At 47.0% G+C, this 18,599-nt stretch overlaps 1 protein-coding gene across 1 annotated transcript in view; it reads right to left on the bottom strand.

The window, feature by feature from the left end:
* The window catches only part of LCMT1 (leucine carboxyl methyltransferase 1), a 66,944-nt gene extending 56,512 nt beyond the window's left edge, over nucleotides 1-10,432 (bottom strand). The window contains exon 1 of the mRNA XM_052663817.1: nucleotides 10,194-10,432. Within this exon, the coding sequence (XP_052519777.1) occupies nucleotides 10,194-10,300 (107 nt within the window). The 5' untranslated portion in view covers nucleotides 10,301-10,432. The remainder of the gene's footprint in view (nucleotides 1-10,193) is intronic.
* Between the last annotated feature and the right edge of the window lie 8,167 nt (nucleotides 10,433-18,599).

The raw sequence follows: 18,599 nt of genomic DNA on the forward strand, positions 1-18,599 counted from the left end.
GGGAGTGGATTTTTGGATTCAGTTGAGAAATCAGATGAACTTCTACAATTTGCACAACAGAATTTCAGCCTTACAGGCCCTGGTCTGGTTTCTAACACAGACTGCTGAAAACCAGCAAAGCAGAACACCAGAATTCTAAGACCTCATCAGGAAGTATCATCTTGAGCACTTGTATTCAGGTCTAACCATTTTCTAGGGAAGGAAATGGCAACTCACTCCAGTACTCTTGCCTGGGGAAATCCCATGGAGAGAGGAGCCTTGTGGGGAAGAGTCGGACCCGACTGAGTGGCTGAGCATTAATCACTTTAACCATCCAACACATGCTTGCTATGTGTCTATACTGTGAAGGGCACTAAAGTAGACAGGTCCCTGCTTAGTTCTCATTCTGAGGAAAGACAAACATTAAACAACATGTCTGAACTACACCTGGGCTGATTCCCACCAAGGAGACACACAGAGTGTCACAAGAACATGGAACAGGGGCTATATATTGTCTGCAGGTGCCCGAGAGGCCTCCTTGAAGAAGTCATATCTGACACAAGCCAAAAGCCTTGGTGCCATCTATGACTCCTCAGTCTTACCGTATATCTGATCCGTCAACACGCTCTATCAGCTCGGCCTTCAGTGTATCCAGAATCATGGATTCCCAGCATCTCTACCACTACAATCCTCATCCAAGCCCCCAGCGTCTGACTTGAGCTATTCCGAGGGCACGTCTCCCTGCCTCCATGCTACCCCCTACAGCCTGTTCTCAACACAGACGCTGAGAGGATCCTGTTCCACCCCAAGACCCTCGGCGGCTCCCATCTCCCTGACACTGAAAGCTGGGTCCCCACAAGAGCTCCTCTCCTCCTCTTTCACCTGGGTCTTTCTACTTCTGGACCAGCTGGGCCAGCTCCTTCTCCAAGGCCTTCGTACCCTCTGCCTGGGACACTGCTTCTCCAGCTGTCCATCCTTGGGCTCACTTCCTCCCCAGCACTGACCTTCTTGGTGGGACTGTCCCTGGGCATCCCAGCTCATGGGGCAACTCCCTCCAACACTCCTGCGGCAGCGCCCACCAGTGCAGGTGCCAGGTATGTTGCTGGTTTGTTTCCTGGCTGCTTCCCCCATTACATGCCCCGTAAGAGCGCCGCTTGTGCCTGCTTCATTCACTGCTACATTGTCACTACCACAGGGCCTCCGTAAACCAAGCAGGGTCTCAGTAAAGAACATCAGGTGGAGAAATTAGTCTGAGGGATGACATGGAGCTGATCAGACAAGGGAGGGAGGGAGAAAGCATTTCGGGAGGGGCTGGCCTACTGAAAGGCCCCAGGGAAGGCAGGCACAGGGCATGCTGGAGGAACTGGAAGGGAGGTGGAGAGAAGGGCAAGAGTTAGGGGAAGCAAAACTGGAGAAGCAGGGTGGAGCAGGCAGGGCCGGGTGGACCATGTGAGGAACTTCACTATTTCTCTAACAGCAATAGCGTGTGCGCGCTCAGTCGGGTCCGACTCTTTGCAACCCCATGAGCTGAGGTCCGCCAGGATCCTTGGTCCGTGGAATTTTCCAGGCAAGAATACTGGAGTGGGTTGCCATTTCCTACTCCAGCAATAAAAAGCCATTAAAACAGGGAGTGACATGGGCCCGGGCACCTTTCCCAAACCTCTGGCTTTGGTGTGAGAACTGTTTGGGGAGGGAAGCACCACTGGGGAGCTCAGCTGGCAGATTAGATTAGTGCCCTGGCTCAGATCACGGATGACCTGAGTGTGGACTGAGACAGCAGCCGTGGAGGTGGAGGGAAGGAAACAGATTCCAGAAATATTTTCCAGGTACATTCTAAGGTCTGAGTAATTGATCGCAGAGAAGTTAAGTGAAAGGGCAGTTCCATGATGACTCCAATCTTTTTCACTCGTGAGCCAAGTGGAAAGGGGCACCATCCACTGACTTGGGGCCAGGGGGTGGGGGAGGGATGGCTCTTCAGAAAATTGGGGAAGATGATCTAGAGTGCAGTTTTGGAAATAATGAATTTGAGGTCATTTTGAAAGTGAAAGTTGCTTGGTTGTGTCCGACTCTTTGAGACCCCCCAGGACTGTAACCTGCCAAGCTCCTCTGTGCATGGAATTCTCCAGGCCAGAATACTGGAGTGGGTAGCCATTCCCTTCTCCAGGGATCTTCCCAACAGAGGGATCAAACCCAGGTCTCTGGCACTGCAGGCAGATTCTTTACCAGCTGAGCTACTGGAAGCCCAAGGTCATTCTGAGAAAACCAAACAGAGATTTCTGGTTGGCAGGGATAGATCTGGAGCAGTGTGATTTGATCAGGAAAGGTGAGGTGTGTCCTACCACCGAGTGTCACGTTTTACCTTGTGGCGGACTGAGAATCAAAAAGGTTCAAGTAACAAAGTGACAGGGTAACATTTGTGAGTCTGAAAAATCACCCTGGCCACGGCATAAACACTTGGGACAGGGGAGGTGGCCAGACTAGAAGCGGGCAAAACAATAAGGACGTTCTGCGCCAGGTCAGGTGAGCAAGGGCTACAGCCAACAGGAAGAAAACGAAACAGACTTTCCATCCGTTGCCAGTCTGTCTCCCCAACAGCTGCTGGGGACTTTTCTTTAAATTTGTATTTAGCTTTGACTGGGGTAGGTCTTCAAGGCTGCACGCAGGCTTTCTCGAGTTGCAGCAAGCCGGCTTCTTGTTGCAGTGGCTTCTCTTCACCGGATCTAGAATGTGGACTCAGTAGTTGCAGCTCACAGGCCTAGCTGCCCCACAGCATGGGAGATCCTCCTGAAGCAGGGATCGAGCCCGTGTCTCCTGCACTGGCAAGCATTCTTAACCAGTGGACCACCAGGGAAGCCCCTGGGGATTTTTCTAAAACACAAACTCAAAGCATGTCAGTTCCCCCACTTTAAAACCCTCAGGAACTTTCCTGCTTTGTTCTCTGACAACCTCCCCAGAATTCTTTCTACCTAGCCCCTACCAGAGGTCAAGGTCCCCTAACACTCCAATCTCAAGAGCTTCAATCTCTATGCATTTTGACGTCTCATTATCTCCTGCCTGGCCAACACCTATCTTTCTAAGACTCAACTCCTCCCCAGTGAAAATAAAGAAAAGTGGTGCTAACCCCCAGAAGCAGGCCTGGCGCCGCGAGCCAGGCTTCACTGCTGTTAGATGCTTGCCTGGTGCTCACGGAGGCCACGCTGTCCTCCGGCTGGACAGAAACAATCTCACAGGACGACCTGCATAAGGTCACACTAAAACAGTGATGAAGGGAGACAAAACTAGGACTCCTTCAGACAAAACCAAGGCCCGCTACAGGGTCCCAAATACTCCTCTCCCCCAGCTGACGTTGAGTGACTGTGGCTTCTTTATTAACCACAGCGTGTCTGACTCTAGTCACGCCGCCTCCTTCCTTTTTAAATAAATTTTGTAATTTATCTTAATTCTCTTTTTTTTGGAGTTTACTTCAGGCTGTGCTAGGTCTTCATTGCTTTGCGCAGGCTTCCTCTAGCTGCGGTGAGCAGGGGCTACTCTGATGCGGTGCTCGGGCTTCTCATCGCAGCGGCTTCTCTTGTTGCACAGCGTGGGCTCTACGTGTGCAGCCTTCAGCGGTTGTGGCGCTCAGGCTTACTTGTTCCACAGCATGCGGGATCTTCCCAGACCAGGGATCAAACCCGTGTCCCTTATATTGGCAGGTGGACTCTTATCCACTGCACCACTAGGGAAGTCTGTCACACCTCCTCGAAAAGACTAAGCTACCTACGAAATCACAGCTGTCTCTGCCTCTTGTGAGCACCCAATCCTGGGCAAATCCCTGCTTCCTTCAAACACCCCCACCGAATTATCCAACCAAAGCCTAAATCCTGGAAGTTCTTTCTAACACCCCTTATGGAGAGACCCCAAAGCTCCCCATGAGGTGAGCTCTCTCTCACGAGAATGAGTCATTAAATCCGTTTACCATAAAAAGGAACAAAATTGTGCCATTTGCAGAGATGTGGATGGACCTAGAGACTGTCATACACAGTGAAGTCAGAAAGAGAAAAATAAATACCATATATTAATGAATATATTGGGAATCTAGAAAATAGTACAGATGAACCTATATGCAAAGCAGAAACAGATACAAATGTAGAGAACAAACACATGGACATCAAGGTGGGAAGAGGGGGTGGGATGAATTAGGAGACCGGCATATAGACACCACTATGTGTAAAACAGACAAATAATGAGAACCCACTGTATAGCTCAGGGAACTCTACTCAGTGCTCTGTGGGATCTAAATAGGAAGGAAATCCAAAAAAGAAGGGATGCACATATACATATGTCTGAGTCACTACGTGGAACAGCAGAAACTAACACAACAGCGTAAAGCTACTATGTGTGCGCGTGTAGCTGTGTCCAACCCTGCAACCCCCGGGACTGTAGCGCACCAGGCTCCTCTGTCCATGGGATTTTCCCAGCAACAATACTGGAGTGGTTGCCAATTTCTCCTCCAGAGGATCATCCCGACGTAGGGATCAAACCCGAGTCTACCTGCGTCTCCTGCATTGCAGGGAGGTTGTTTACCACTGAACCACCTGGGAAGCCCCTAAAGCAGCTATCAGCTCAGTTCAGTTCAGTTGCTCAGTTGTGTCTGGCTCTTTGCGACCCCATGAACCACAGCACACCAGCCCTCCCTGTCCATCATCAACTCCAAGAGTTCATTCAAACTCATGTCCATCGAGTTGGTGATGCCATCCAGCCATCTCATCCTCTGTCGTCTCCTTCTCCTCCTGCCTTCAACCTTTCCCAGCATCAGGGTCTTTTCCAGTGAGTCGGCTCTTTGCATCAGGTGGCTAAAGTACTGAAGTTTAAGCTTCAACATCAGTCCTTCCAATGAACACCCAGGACTGATCTGCTTTAGTATGGACTGGTTGGATTTCCTTGCAGTCCAAGGGACTCTCAAGAGTCTTCTCCAACACCACACTTCAAACGCATCAATTCTTTGGCACTCAGCTTTCTTTATAGTCCAACTCTCACATCCATACATGACCACTGGAAAAACCACAGCCTTGGCCAATGGACCTTTGTTGGCAAAGTTATGTCTCTGCATTTTAATATGCTATCTAGGTTGGTCATAACTTTTCTTCCAAGGAGTAAGCGTCTTTATATTTTATGGCTGCAGTCACCATCTGCAGTGATTTTGAAAGCAGCTATACTCAAATTAAAAGAAAAAAAAAACCCTGTTTAACTAAATTAGATATATTTCTAATGGTCTCTGCTAGAGGACACTGACAACTCTCACGGTAGGAAAGGATGGTAAAGTTTCTAGGAGGGAAGTTAACTGAGTGCCAATCTGAAGGCTTCCAGTTTCTGTGACACAATACCCTGGCATCACCCTGGTTATCTTGAGGATGAAGGGAAGGCGGAGTAAATCAAAAGCTGGAGGAAAGTGAAAAATGTCTGATTTAACTCTCTGGAAAGTGGGAAAGGGAGCTAGCCAAAGCATCATACTGGAATGAATGAGTCAGCTCTGTAAGGGTGCAGATGAGGCTGGCTGACACGAATCCACACAAGGCCAAGTTGCCCTGTTGTGTAATTTCTACCATCAGTATTCAAGCTGGAAATGGAGAGTCTGGTTCAATCCAGGGTGTGAGGTTTACTAGGAAGGAGGGCAAGGGAGATAAAGGCACTGCCAAGAGAATTACCAGGGAATGGACTATGAACTCTGAGCCCAGCTGACCGGCAGGAGTCAGTCAGATGCTGACTACAGGGAAGCTTCCCCTATAGGGAAGCATCTAAAGGCTGGAGAAAACCATGGACGTCCCAGGGTTTTGAAGGCAGAGCAGAAATAACTGATCAAGCATGCTGAAAAGAGACTGGGGTTGAAGGGTGCTGCACTGTTCATCTGTAAGGTGGTATACACAGCACCTGGAAATCCAGGGGTTATGGCAGGAATGGTAATAGAGGCGAATGAGCAGAGGTATCACTGCAGGCAAGGTGTTCAAGAAAGCAAGTGCCCCGCCTACAGGGTGGGTCCTGCACACACACACTGGAAAGTCAACTAGGATGATGGCATTTACTGAGGCAGAGGGAGGCTTGTGGGCCAGGTGCCCAGGTCATCAATGAATTAGGTGAGTAACCAGCAAACAGACAGAAAACAGTAATATGGAGGAGAGGACGCAGGGACATGGGTCTCAAAGAAATGAGGGGAGGAGACAAAGGGCAGTAAGGACACAAATTTTGACCGTCCTAATGCTAGGACCCTGGAGAAGGAAATGACAACCCACTCCAGTATTCCTGCCTGGAGGATCCCATTGACAGAGGAGCCTGGCAGGCCATAGTCCATAGGGTTGCAGAGAGTCACATACAACTGAATCGACGGAGCACGCACGCGTGCTAGGGCAGTCGGGGTATGAGAAAACAGAGGTGTGACTTTGCTTCAAGTAAACGATGCTCTCGGGGAAGGGCCAGGGTCAGTGCAAAGAGAGGGAGGGAACGACTAAAGAGAGGCTAAGGAAATAGAGGTGGCTGGTGATCAGAGTAGTAATTTCAAAGGACTCAGTGAGGGCTGCAGGAGGGGGCTGGGGGTCAAAGGTAAACAAGAGTGGGAAACTGACGGAGGGGCACGGGGTGAAGTGGGCGATAGGAGAGGAGGAATGGGGAGTGGGGGTAAGTTAGGAAGAATGCTAAGTGCTTTATAGATAGCTGTTGAATCAGATGGGATTCTTAGACAGAAACCTAATATACCTGATCACAAGAGCTCTAACCCTTGGACTGTAAGAGGGACAGAGTCTGTGGTAGTGACGATGATGAAGACTGGGGACAATGGGATGCTGCTGATGACAACGACTACCAATTTTGAACACCTACTATGTACCAAGCACTGCTGGAGGCACTCCACATTTAATCCTCACAACAGCTCTCTAACACCAGGAAGGGCCCTGTACCAAAGAAGAGAGCAAACTAAAACAAAAACAACAGGGACTTCTCTGGTGGACCAGTGGTTAAGAATCCACCTTCCAATGCAGAGGAACTAATGGTTTGATCCCTGGTTGGGGAACTAAGATCCCACATTCCACACAGCAACGAAGCCCACAAGCCACAACTAGAGAATCTGTGCACTGCAATCAAGAGCCTGCATGCTGCAATGAAAGATCCGGCATGCCACAATTGAGACCCAGTGCAGACAAATTAATTAATTAAAAAAAAAAAAAGAAAGAAAGAAACAGCAGAGCAGCAGGAGCCCTGGGGAGCTAACTGGCTCTTTGAACATTATTTTAGGGATCTTACAGCTGTAACTCAGGGTGGCAGGAACCAGTCGAACCCATAGCTATTTCAGTAACTTAAAACAAATAACATTCAGACTGGAGGCAAATTAAAACTAGCAATAAGAATTTACTTTAGGCTTTTCTTCATGCCAGATCCTGTGCCAACCTCTGCATGATCTCATTTAATCCTTAATCCTCCCATCCAAAAGGCCAGTGACTATTACTACCTCATTTTCAAGATAAGGAAACTGAGGCAGAAACACAATAATGTGCCCACAATTCACACAAGGAATCCCTATTTAACAAGATGAATCTGTGTCAAGACTTATGGGTTCCAAACGTTACAGGGAAGACGCAGGTCACAGTATCACAGACTTTGAAAGCCCTTGAATCCTGCAAAGCATTTTTAAAACATTAACTTATGGATTCTCACCATCTCATTGCATGTTTTTTTCCAGATGAGAGAAAACCTGGTGCACCCCCCCCCCAAAAAAAGGCTCTGAAGGAATGCATCCAGATGGCAAACAGGTCTGGTTTTTATAGACCCAAGACCCATCCCGGAAGGTTCTGATTTAGTGGATCCAGAACTGGGCCCGAGTAACTGCATATCTTTTAAAAGCTTCACAGGCTATGCTAGTGTGCAGTTCAGGCTGGGAACCACCGCCTTAGATTCTCTGCAGTTCCAAACCCAAACTTGCTCTACAATGTTGAGAGATGGCTGAGGGCACTAAAAACCAAAGCAGAGAAGAGCTGAGATTATAAAACTATCCAAGAGAGAGCCAAGGAAAGATATGCTCTAATTACATTATTTCTCTGTATTTTTTGTGTCTGAACTATTTTATAGCTGATTTACTTCTTTTTAAAGTCATTTTTATTGGAATATGGTTGATTTATAATGTTGCATTAGTTTCCGCTGTTACAGCAAAGTGAGCCAGTTATACATAGACATATATCCACTCTTTTTTAGATTCTTTTCCCATAAAGGTCATTATGGAGCACTGAGTAGAGTTTCCTGTGCTATAAAGTACGTTCTTCTTAGTTATCTCTTTTATATATAGCAGCTAATTAGCTTTAAGTAAGCAAGTTGGCCAGACTTCCCAGGTAGTGCTAGTTGTAAAGAACCCCCCTGTCAATGCAGGAGACCTAAGAGACATGGGTTCAATCCCTGGGTCGGGAAGATCCCCTGGAGAAGGGCATGGCAACCCACTCCAGTATTCTTGCCTGGAGAATCCCAGGAACGGAGGAGCCTGGTGGGCTACAGAATTGGGGTCACAACGAGTCCGACACAAGTGAAGTGACTTAGCACACACACAAGTAAGCAAGCTGGCCACAAATGTCACCAACAAATATTAAATAAGCCAATCATTACCAACTGATATTAAGTAAACCTCTATGGGGTCCCTCAGAGTCGGACACAACTGAAGTGACTTAGCAGCAGCAGCAACCCTAACCTGCTCTTGAAAAGTATTTTATTTTCCTCTGATAATTCGGAAGATACTTCTGATTTTCTTAGCAAACAGCAGCCAATATGAGAAAAACTGCTCTTAATTCAACAGTGCCACGGATGTAGTCAACAGCAACCAAAAGCTGGAGAAGAAATAAGTTGGGTATAGTTCATTTAAGTTCACAAATTCCACCAAGAACTGCCTTCACGTCTTTAATACTTATGAATGTATTTATTTATGTAATCAACCACCACTAAAACCTAGTACATGCCAGACACTGTTTTAAGTGCTTTACTAATATTGAATATCATTTCATCGTTACTTAACAGATGACTGAATATCATTTCATCCCCACTTTATAGATCAGGAGATTGAGACAGAGAGTAGTTTAGTAGCCTGCACAAGTTTCCACAGCCGGGACCAGCGTGACAGTCTGGCTCCAGAGTCAGTGTTCTCAATCACTATGCTTGGTCTCCAAGAACCTACACAAAGCGCCAGCCCTAACCCAAAACTTTGGTTTTCTGGACTCAGTCCCTACAGGGCCCCAGCTTCCAAAGCATTTATTCAGTTCCTCTAACAGTCCATGAGCCTTCTTTGCTCTGCCTGAACACCCTCCTACATGCTTATTCTCTCTCTTTTTTTTTTCAGATCTTCTGTTCCCGGCTCAAACATTATCAACTAAATTACAAACTCTAATGGTGCACTGTACTTTTCAGCACACAACACAAAATTGTAATTATGCTACTTCCTGAGTAATTACTTGCTTCCTGCCTTTCCCAAGCAGGCAGGTGAGTTCAGACACCATGTCAATCTTGCTCATCTTTTGTTCTCAATCACTGAATACCTATCAACCAAAAGGAAACGCCTGACACAAAGTAAGCTCTCAACAATTTTTGCTGAATGAATGAAAGAGTAGCATACACTCAAGCCTCATGTTTTCTTTTTCATGCTTTCAGGTACTTGACACATACCTCTGCTCATAGCGTCCCCCACACAGCCCTCACCACACCCCTAAAAGTGTAGACTCCTATATCACACAGGTAACAGCTCTGGAAAATATTGGCTCTGCACGCAAATATTAAGTGGCCCGGGACAGGTCATCTCCCCCATTAACTGGCCTGAGTTTCAGGTGCAGAATGGGGATCATGACAAGTCCCAGTGAAACGTAACCTATGAAAGAGGGAGGACCTGCACTTCTCCTCATAACCCATCAAAACTGCAGTTATTACTTGCTTCACGTGTTTCCAACAAAAATGTGGCTCCGAGAAGGCCAAGCCCATGTTTGCCTGGTTCGGCGCCATGTCCCAGGCACAATAACCCCAGGCTTGTACCGTGCCTGGCAAACGGCAAAACAATTAAAAGTTAAGTAGGTGAATTCCTGCTCTGAGCATTTCACAGATGTCACACGAGTTGACCGACGCCGTTTGGCGTAAAAGTGTATTCCTTAGACACAGCCCGCACCCCCGACCTAGGCCCCAGACCCCCGGAACGCTGGCCCCTAACCCCGCGCCGAGCAAGGCACCTCTTGCATATAGAAGCATCTTCGCAAGTGCCCCGCACGCCCTCGTCGTCCGTGTCGGTAGGGGAAGAACAGGCGGTGAAAGAGGGCCTCCTCAGGCTAGCAGCCATGGGTGTGGAGGTTTCGGGGTGGTGCGTCCACCGGAGACATGGAAGCCGAATCGACGGACGCCTGAGGAAAGAGTGAGCGGGAGAGAAAGCAGGAGAGAGGGGCTGGGCTCCACCAGGCTCAGCTGGCGCAGCTCAGTGACGCCACCCGCGGCTGCCCCAGCTTCCCGCTGATTGGCCCCTCTATGGAGATGCTCATTGGACAATTTCCCACCCCTCAGCCTGAGGAGATGCCCATTGGATCACTCCTTTGGCCCCGCCCACACAACCCGGAAATTCCCTGAGGGGAGAAAGTAAACTGAAATTGACGCAAGAGAGCACCGCAATGCTCTCCGGGAAGTGTAGTCTTCGCTGCTTTGGAAGGCCACCTGGTTCCCACAGCTAGTCAGGGAATTTTATAACTGTAATTAACTCAAGGCGGAAGAGCTGGCAGGATCCTCAGCGTTGTGTGAAGGACAGAGTATCCAGCCAGAAACAAGTGTCAGTGTTAACAGTGAGTTGGGGCTCAGTCTTATTCAGCAACTCAACAAATATTTATTGAGCGCCTACTCCGTGCCAGTCACACAAAATCATCCTAGCTAGATTTCAAGTGTGTGTGTGTGAAGTCGTGGTGGTGACCAGGTTGGTACCGTCAGAATGAATCCCAGGAGTTGGATGGGAGTCGCAAAACCTAGAAAAAGCTCTCTTTTCCGGCAGACTTAAACGCAGGAGGCTGTACCTTTGGAGCTACCGAGAGCCATCCTGCTATCTCATATCGCCTGAGAATGATGTTTATTGGAACGGCCCATGGAGTCTGGAGGACTGTGTGCTCAGTTGCGGGTGACCTGGCTTTGCAGTGTGGGAGCTTATGGGAACATCACCAGAACCTGTGACGCTAATCAATCAGAAGAAGCTGAATTCAGAAAGATGAAATAAACCGTTATCCAGCCCTTGGAGCTTTCATCCTGAGCTGAGTGTGCATTATTTCTCCCTACCCATCACCACCTGATAGAACGTCAATGAAACCATTATATTCGTTCTTCGCTGGCCCAGTATTCCAAGTTTTTGGCCTGTAATGTCATAGCTGTAGCCTATTGAAAAGTCTATCTTTCCTCCTTTGAACTACTTTCGCACCTTTCTCAAAAATTAGTTCTGCATATTTGTGTGGGACTATTTCTGGGTTCTGTGTTCATTGATCCATGTATCTATGTCTCTGCAAATACTACACAGACCTGGTTACTGTAGATATACATTAATAATAAGTTTTAAAACAGTGAACTGACTGCTCCCATTTTATTACTTTTTCAAAGTTGTTTTGGCTATTCTAGTTCCCTTATCTTTCCATAAAATTTTGGATTAATCTTGTCTATGTCTAGGAAAAAAGGCATACTGGGTTTTGATAGGAATTACATTAAATCTGTCAATTTGGGGAGAATTGACATTTTACTATGGTTTGTCTTCAAATTCATGACCATGGGCATATCTCTGCATTTATTTAGACCTTTGATTTATTTTATCAGTGTTGTAGAGTTTTCAGTATACAAGTCCTGGACATACTTTATTAGATTTACACTTGATTATTTTAATTAGTGATTGTAAATGTATTGTAATTTTTGGCATCTACATGTTCATTGCTAGTATCTAGAAATACCATTGATGGTTATGTTTATTTTGTATCCTGTGACATTATTGAACTCAATTACTTTTTAATAACTTCTTGTAGCATGAGGCCTGCAATTAGAGTTCTATTGTTTTTTCTTCTTTTTGCTGTACCTCACAGCATACAGGGCTTCCCTTGTGGCTCAGCTGGTAAAGAATCCACCTGCATTGTGGGAGACCTGGGTTCGATCCCTGGGTTGGGAAGATCCCCTGGAGAAGGGAAAGGCTACCCACTCCAGTATTCTGGCCTGGAGAATCCCAGGGACTATACAGCCCATGAGGTCACGAGGAGTCGGACACAACTGAACGACTTCCACTCACTCACTCACTCTCACAGCATACAGGATCTTAGCTCCCTGACCAGTGATCGAACCCATGCCCCCTCCTGTAGAAGCTCAGAGACATAACCACTGGACTGCCAGGGAAGCCCCAAGATTCAACATTGAGAGCTGCTTTAACATCTAGTAAAGTTGAGAGGGCCTCAAAGGGCTTAACTGCAATTGCCCACTCCCTCTTCTCCCACAGGTAAAGTTCCCCTAGCCATATTATCCTTCTTATCATAGGAACCACACACAGTACCTGCTCATTCCCTAGTAGCAGACTTCAGTTCTGTTCAGCCCGCTAAATTATTCAAATAGGCAGGAACCAGGGCTCATTCCCATTCTTTGGTATTACAAAGTCTGCTTCCCAAGCCCCGGCTTGTCCATTCTGTTCCCAAGCGCAACCCCCTGTGTGGCCCTGCATGATATGTGGTGTCTTCCCCTGTGCTGTAGGTAAATGTGGCTCATAAATTGCTGTCCACCTCATCTTTTGGGGTCGAGTGTTGAGTGTCAGCCAACACCATTAACCTAGGGTTGGAGTCTCTCTTTCCCTGATGGATTGAAGGAGTAAAACAATTTACATCACAAATAAGATGGTATAACTCAATTGAGGACACCTCGTTAGGTTTAACTATGGGTTCCTTTGCTAGTTAACTGGTTTGCAAGGCAGCAGTTACTATCTTGGATATAAGTGCCAGTTGCTGGCCAGCTTGGGCTTTAGCTCATGTTCTGTTATCTCAAATGGATTTTGCCATCTCTTTCCACTCTGTGGTCTCATGCTGGCCAACTAGGCAGAAACTATCATTAATTGACCATAGCCCAGAATGAGGTGCCATCGAGTGTGGCTTTTGTCTGGCAGGTGGTCACTGAGGCTCCTGCTTGAGATCGGAAACAACATAAAGTCCTAACTGATGGATGCTAGAGTTCCACAGCACTTTGCTTACTGTGTCTAGCCTGATGACTGTCACTGGCTGCTTAGGGCAGTCATAGGGACTCTGTTTGGGAAAGTAGTGCCCCCCTGGGGCACTTGTGTTTGTAGTCCTGGGGATGAACCTTTGTGTTGTTTGTAGACAGGAAGGAGGCCATGACCTCAGGAAGATTTAAGAATGACCGCTTGATTGACTCCTGAGTCATTGCTGTTCAGCCAAAGGTAGTGACTTTGCCCATCTCCTGTGCTGCAGCTTCTCTTGGGATTGTTGTGTGCTCTCCTGACACCCAATGGTTTGGAGGTGCACACCCATGGCAGTTCATGGTCGGAGACCTGATTAAAAAAAACACAAAAGTAGGGGGAAATGGGCATGGATACTCAACTGCTCTCTCAGTGCCACACCCCCAGTCAACCCCTGTGAGTTTGCTTCCCATTGTTACTTACCAGCATGCCAAAGGACTGACCTTGTCATCTAGGGCTTGAGGTCCCCACCCAGCCCATAGACAAAATGATCTTACTGGATGTGGATTCTAACACTCTGGAGGTGGACTGGCATTCTCTGGAGGAAGGGAATAGCCTTCTGTAGGGCCCGCCATCCAGCTTTCTTTCCCTAGAACCACCCAGAAACTCTGCACCACCTGTGATTGGACGGAGACAGAAACAAAAACCTGTGACGTTAGATAGTCAGAAATCAAAAATGTCCTGAGACACTGTGTTCTAGGGGTTTGGGGGAACAGTGAATATGGGGGAAGAGGTAGGGCTGCAGCAGAAGATGCTTTTGATCCACCAGCTTCAGGACTGTGATCTTTCACTGACTCCCTGCTGCCTACCCCGGTGTGGCACAAAAATCCATGTCATCGGGGTTATGAGCAAAAACATTTGTGGTGGCCCTGTGTCACAATGAAGGGATTAATTCAAACCTGACTTAAGTCCAGGTTGCTAAACTCTATAACCGTTGTCATGAGAGAGGCCCTAATCCTGAAAATACTGATTTGAGAGATTCTCTGTAGGAAAAAAATAAATAAATAAATGTGAGCAGGGTAAAAAGACCCCCACTACCCCGGGACTTCCCTGATGATCCAGTGGTTAGGACTCTGCCCTCCAGCATGGCTTCAATCCCTTGTTGGGAAACAGGTTCTGCATGCTGTGGGGTGTGGCCAAAAATTTTTCAAAACAGACCCTCCCCTGTCAAGCATATCCAGTGACAAAAAAAAAAGAATGAATGAAAGAAACCTAGATACAGGGGGAGGTACCAAAAGATTCAACGAAACAAAAATTCACCATTCGACCCAAATGGAAAACCAAAATTTACTAAAAATACCTTTTATGGCAAAAACATAAAGGGAGCTGATTGGCTTTTGTGCATCTGCAATATATAGCTTTGGGACTAATTTTAACATCTGCCAAAAATGCAACAGTTGGCAAACTTTCACGGACTTTATACTAAAGCATCAAATTACAGTTATACCTAGTGTAATAACCATGCTTTCTAGTTCCTGTATTTAATGCTTTGACATCTGAGGCCTTGCTCCTTTTGGAGGAACTGCCCTGCCAGGGTTAACTAATCCCTAGAGATAGCAAACAACTCACCTGTGAGTGTACATTTCACATATAAACTGGCCAATCAGAGCCCACACTCACAACCCCCTCCTCTATGGGGCTCTTATAATCTAGACCACTATCCCTCTGCTCTAATTACCCCAGAGACTGGCACCAGACAACTAGGGACACCACTGTGCCCCAGAGCCCACTGAGATTATTCAAACTAGCCAATCCTAAACCTACTTGCCCTGCCTCACCTTCTCCTTCCCATGGAAACCATGAGAAACACTCTTGCCCTCATCTGCTCCTTGCTCCCTCTGCCTCCTGATGGACCCTTGTGCTTCCCCAAGTGGCCCTCCATGGTGAGCTAGGCCTCCTGTTTATCAGGATCTGTAGGCATAAAAAGCTTTTTTCATTTCTATATCTCTGTGTCTTACCATACCTGATTAAAATGAATCTCAGATACCCTTAAAACACCTGCTGCTGCTAAGTCACTTCAGTTGTGTCTTACTCTTTGTGACACTATGGACTGTAGCCTGCCAGGCCCCTCTGTCCATGGGATTCTCCAAGGAAGAATACTGGAGTGAGTTGCCATGCCCTCCCCCAGGGGATCTTCCCAACCCAGGGATCGAACCAGCATCACTTATGTCTTCTGCATTAGGAGGTAGGTTCTTTACCACTAGCACCACCTGGGAAGCCCTAAAACACCTAAATTTAAATGTACTAATATTTTGCTAATTATAGATGTGGCTGCTAGGTTTCATTCAATGCCAATTTCAACATCTTTCAGCCAGTTTGTCGTCATCTCCAAAGGAGCACAGTACATTTTCACCTTGTTACCCACAGGGTCCCGAAACAGCTCTGCTAAGACACACAGTCTTTGCAGAAAGTCTTAACTGCACCCACCTTTCTTCAGGAGTACAGGTGTGACATTGCCTATATTTTATTTTATTAGTTTTTATTGCAGTATAGTTACATTACAATATTGTGTTAGTTTCTACTGTGCAGCAAAATGAACCAGCCATCCACATACATATATCTCTTCCCTTTAGGATTTCCCTCCCATTCAGGTCCCCACAGTACCTGAAGTATGTCCCCATCAGTTGTCTATTTTATACACAGTATCAATAGTGTGGGCTTCTTAGGTGGAACTCGTGGTTTAAAAAAATAAAAATAAAAAACCTGCCAGTGCAGAAGACAAGAGAATCGGGTTCAGTCCTTGAATCTGGAAGATCCCCTGGAGGAGGAAATGGCAACTCACTCAGGTATTCTTGCCTGGAGAATTCCACGGACAGAGGAGCCTGGTGGGCTACAGTCCATAGGGTCACAAGACACACGCATGTCAATAGTGTATATGTGAGGGATGACATTACCTTTATGACATCCTCCTTTGCACACATTTGTTTGACACACTTGTTAAGGACACACGAGTCCATCTTTTAGTCCTTTTTGGATTCTTGGGAAAACATATCTCTTGTTTACAAATTTTACTTAAGCCTGTTTATGCTGTTACTTTTAAATGAGCCCACCTTGAGTGGAGACCCCTCCAACAACAGGCTCTAGAACCTAAAGTCAACAGGCACTCCCCTTAGTGCCCTCAGAGACTCCTTCAAGTGAAGAGGCTTTAGCAACTTCCCCTCCTGCCTCATGAAGTCTCTGGACTGCCCATGTTGTCTATAAGTCATCCTTGGGCTTCTGATGCAAGAAATTGCCCTCTTTGGCCCTGTGTCACACACCATCAGAGCAGGAATCGCTGGCCACACATTGAAAACTGTGTCTCCTCCAGACCCCGAGTTTCCATACCCAGCTGCCCATGATTCCTTGACATAGGAGCAAAGGTATGGGTCCCCAAGCTCAGCATGGGTAGCAGGCCTCCTTGCTACAGGATGGAGCCAAACCTGGGCGCCTGGCACATCTTACTTGTAGGTGGGCGTGGCCTCCAGTCATCAGTCCCTTGCCAGATGCCATGGAGCTGGAAGATGTCACCTCTCCCTCAGGCCCTTTGGGATCAACTGAGTGAACAGCAGTGAGTTCAGACACTTTATGTTGTAGAGGACCATCTCTTCCTCTTGGTCAAGCACCAACTTCGCTGCCTGGGAAAGGGCTTCACCTACTACCTAAAAGTTTCATCGTCAGCAAGGTTTAGACTGACATCAAGGGACTTCCCCAGTGGTCCAGCGGTTAAGACTTCACCTTCTAATGCAGGGAGTATGGGGTCAATGCCTGGCTGGGAAACTAAGATCCCACATGACTCACGGCCAAAACACCAAACATAAAACCGAAGCGATATTCCAACAAATTCAATAAGAACTTTAAAAACAGTCCATATTAAAAAAAAAATCTTTAAAAAGCAAACAAACTGATGCCAAGGTATCAAACAGTCAATTGTGGTATGAAGCCATGAAATCAAGTGTTAAGGGTTTTGCCCTGACATCTGATCAAATCAGAGGTCTTCAAACGACCTGACTTCAAACTCCCCTTCCTTTCTGCTCCCACAGGTAAGGTCCCCTAGCCAAGCCACTCTCCTTATCACAGGGACTAGGCACAGTTTATCCCCAAGAGCAGCCTCCAGGTCCCTGCCAGCCTGTGAAGTCATTCAAACCACCCTCCAGAGGGGGAATTAAAGATACCTCCAATCTCTTGTTCTTCCAAAGTCCTCCCTCTAAAGCCCCTGCTTGTTCACTCTTTTCCCAAGTGCAGACTCTCTGGCCATACACGGTGTTGGAATGTCCTTCCCTGGGCTACAAGTATAAGTATAGTAAAGTGCTGGAGGGCTTATCTGTTCAGTGTTGGGCCCTTGCCATAACTCTAGAGCGGGAATGCCCTTCCCCACAATGGGTGGAAAGGAAGTAAATGAGACACTTCTTTGATCTGCACTCTTTGGGAAGCGTTATCCTGCTATGATCAAGCTCCTGGGCTTGAAGTTATCCGGGTAATAGTCTCTCTGGGTTTGCAAGAAGTCACATGTAGCTGGAGGGTGGCCTGTGGGTGGCTGAGGAGTAGGAAGTAAGGTTACTTTGGTAACCTTTGCTTTGGTTACTTTGTTAAAGTTTGGCTCCAGGCAGTGGGGACACCTAAGGTAATTTAAAGCCGGGAAGTATCATCAGATCTTTATGTTAGAAAGTTCAGCTTTACCGATGTCTACAAAATGGACTCAAGGAGATCCAGGAGTGGCACCGGCAAGACCTGTGAGGAGCCTACTGTACTAGCTCATGGAAGAGACAGGAAAGGAAGGAATTGAGGGCCATTTGGTAGTTGGTTGGATACGGAGCAGGGGAGACAAAAAGCTCAATCATGACTCTGATGCCTCTTGCCTGGGTGACGAGATGGACACGGGTTTTAGGAGATGATAAAAGGAACGGAGGAGGATTCTGAAGGAAGATCCTGAGTTCCCCTTTGGACACGTTGATTTTGAGAAGCCCACGGACATCCTGACAGAGGTGTCCAGCAGACAATCAGATAAGTCAGTATGGAGTCAGGAGAAAGGGGAGGTCAAATATAGGCATTCAGAAGTCATCATCAGCGTCCAGGTGAAAGTAGAGGGGATGAGCTTGCCCTGAGACCACAGGAAGGTGCAATTAGCTGAAGGTGGTACCTTAGAGAACAAATCTATCAAGAAGTTGTCCAAAGAACCTGCTGTAGAGCATGGGGAACTCTGCTCACTGTTAGGTGGCAGCCTGGATGGGAGGAGAGTTTGCGGGAGACTGAATACGTGTATGTGTATGGCTGAGTCCCTTTGCTCTTCACCTGAAACTATAACATTATTAATCAGCTATACCCCAATACAATATAAAAAGTTCAAAAAAAAAAAAAAAAAGGTGATCCAAAGAAGAAGTCACAGAGAAGAAGCAGAGAAAGAAGAGTCTGATGTTAG

Source organism: Budorcas taxicolor, chromosome 2, assembly GCF_023091745.1.
Source record: "Budorcas taxicolor isolate Tak-1 chromosome 2, Takin1.1, whole genome shotgun sequence".
Lineage (NCBI taxonomy): Eukaryota > Metazoa > Chordata > Mammalia > Artiodactyla > Bovidae > Budorcas > Budorcas taxicolor.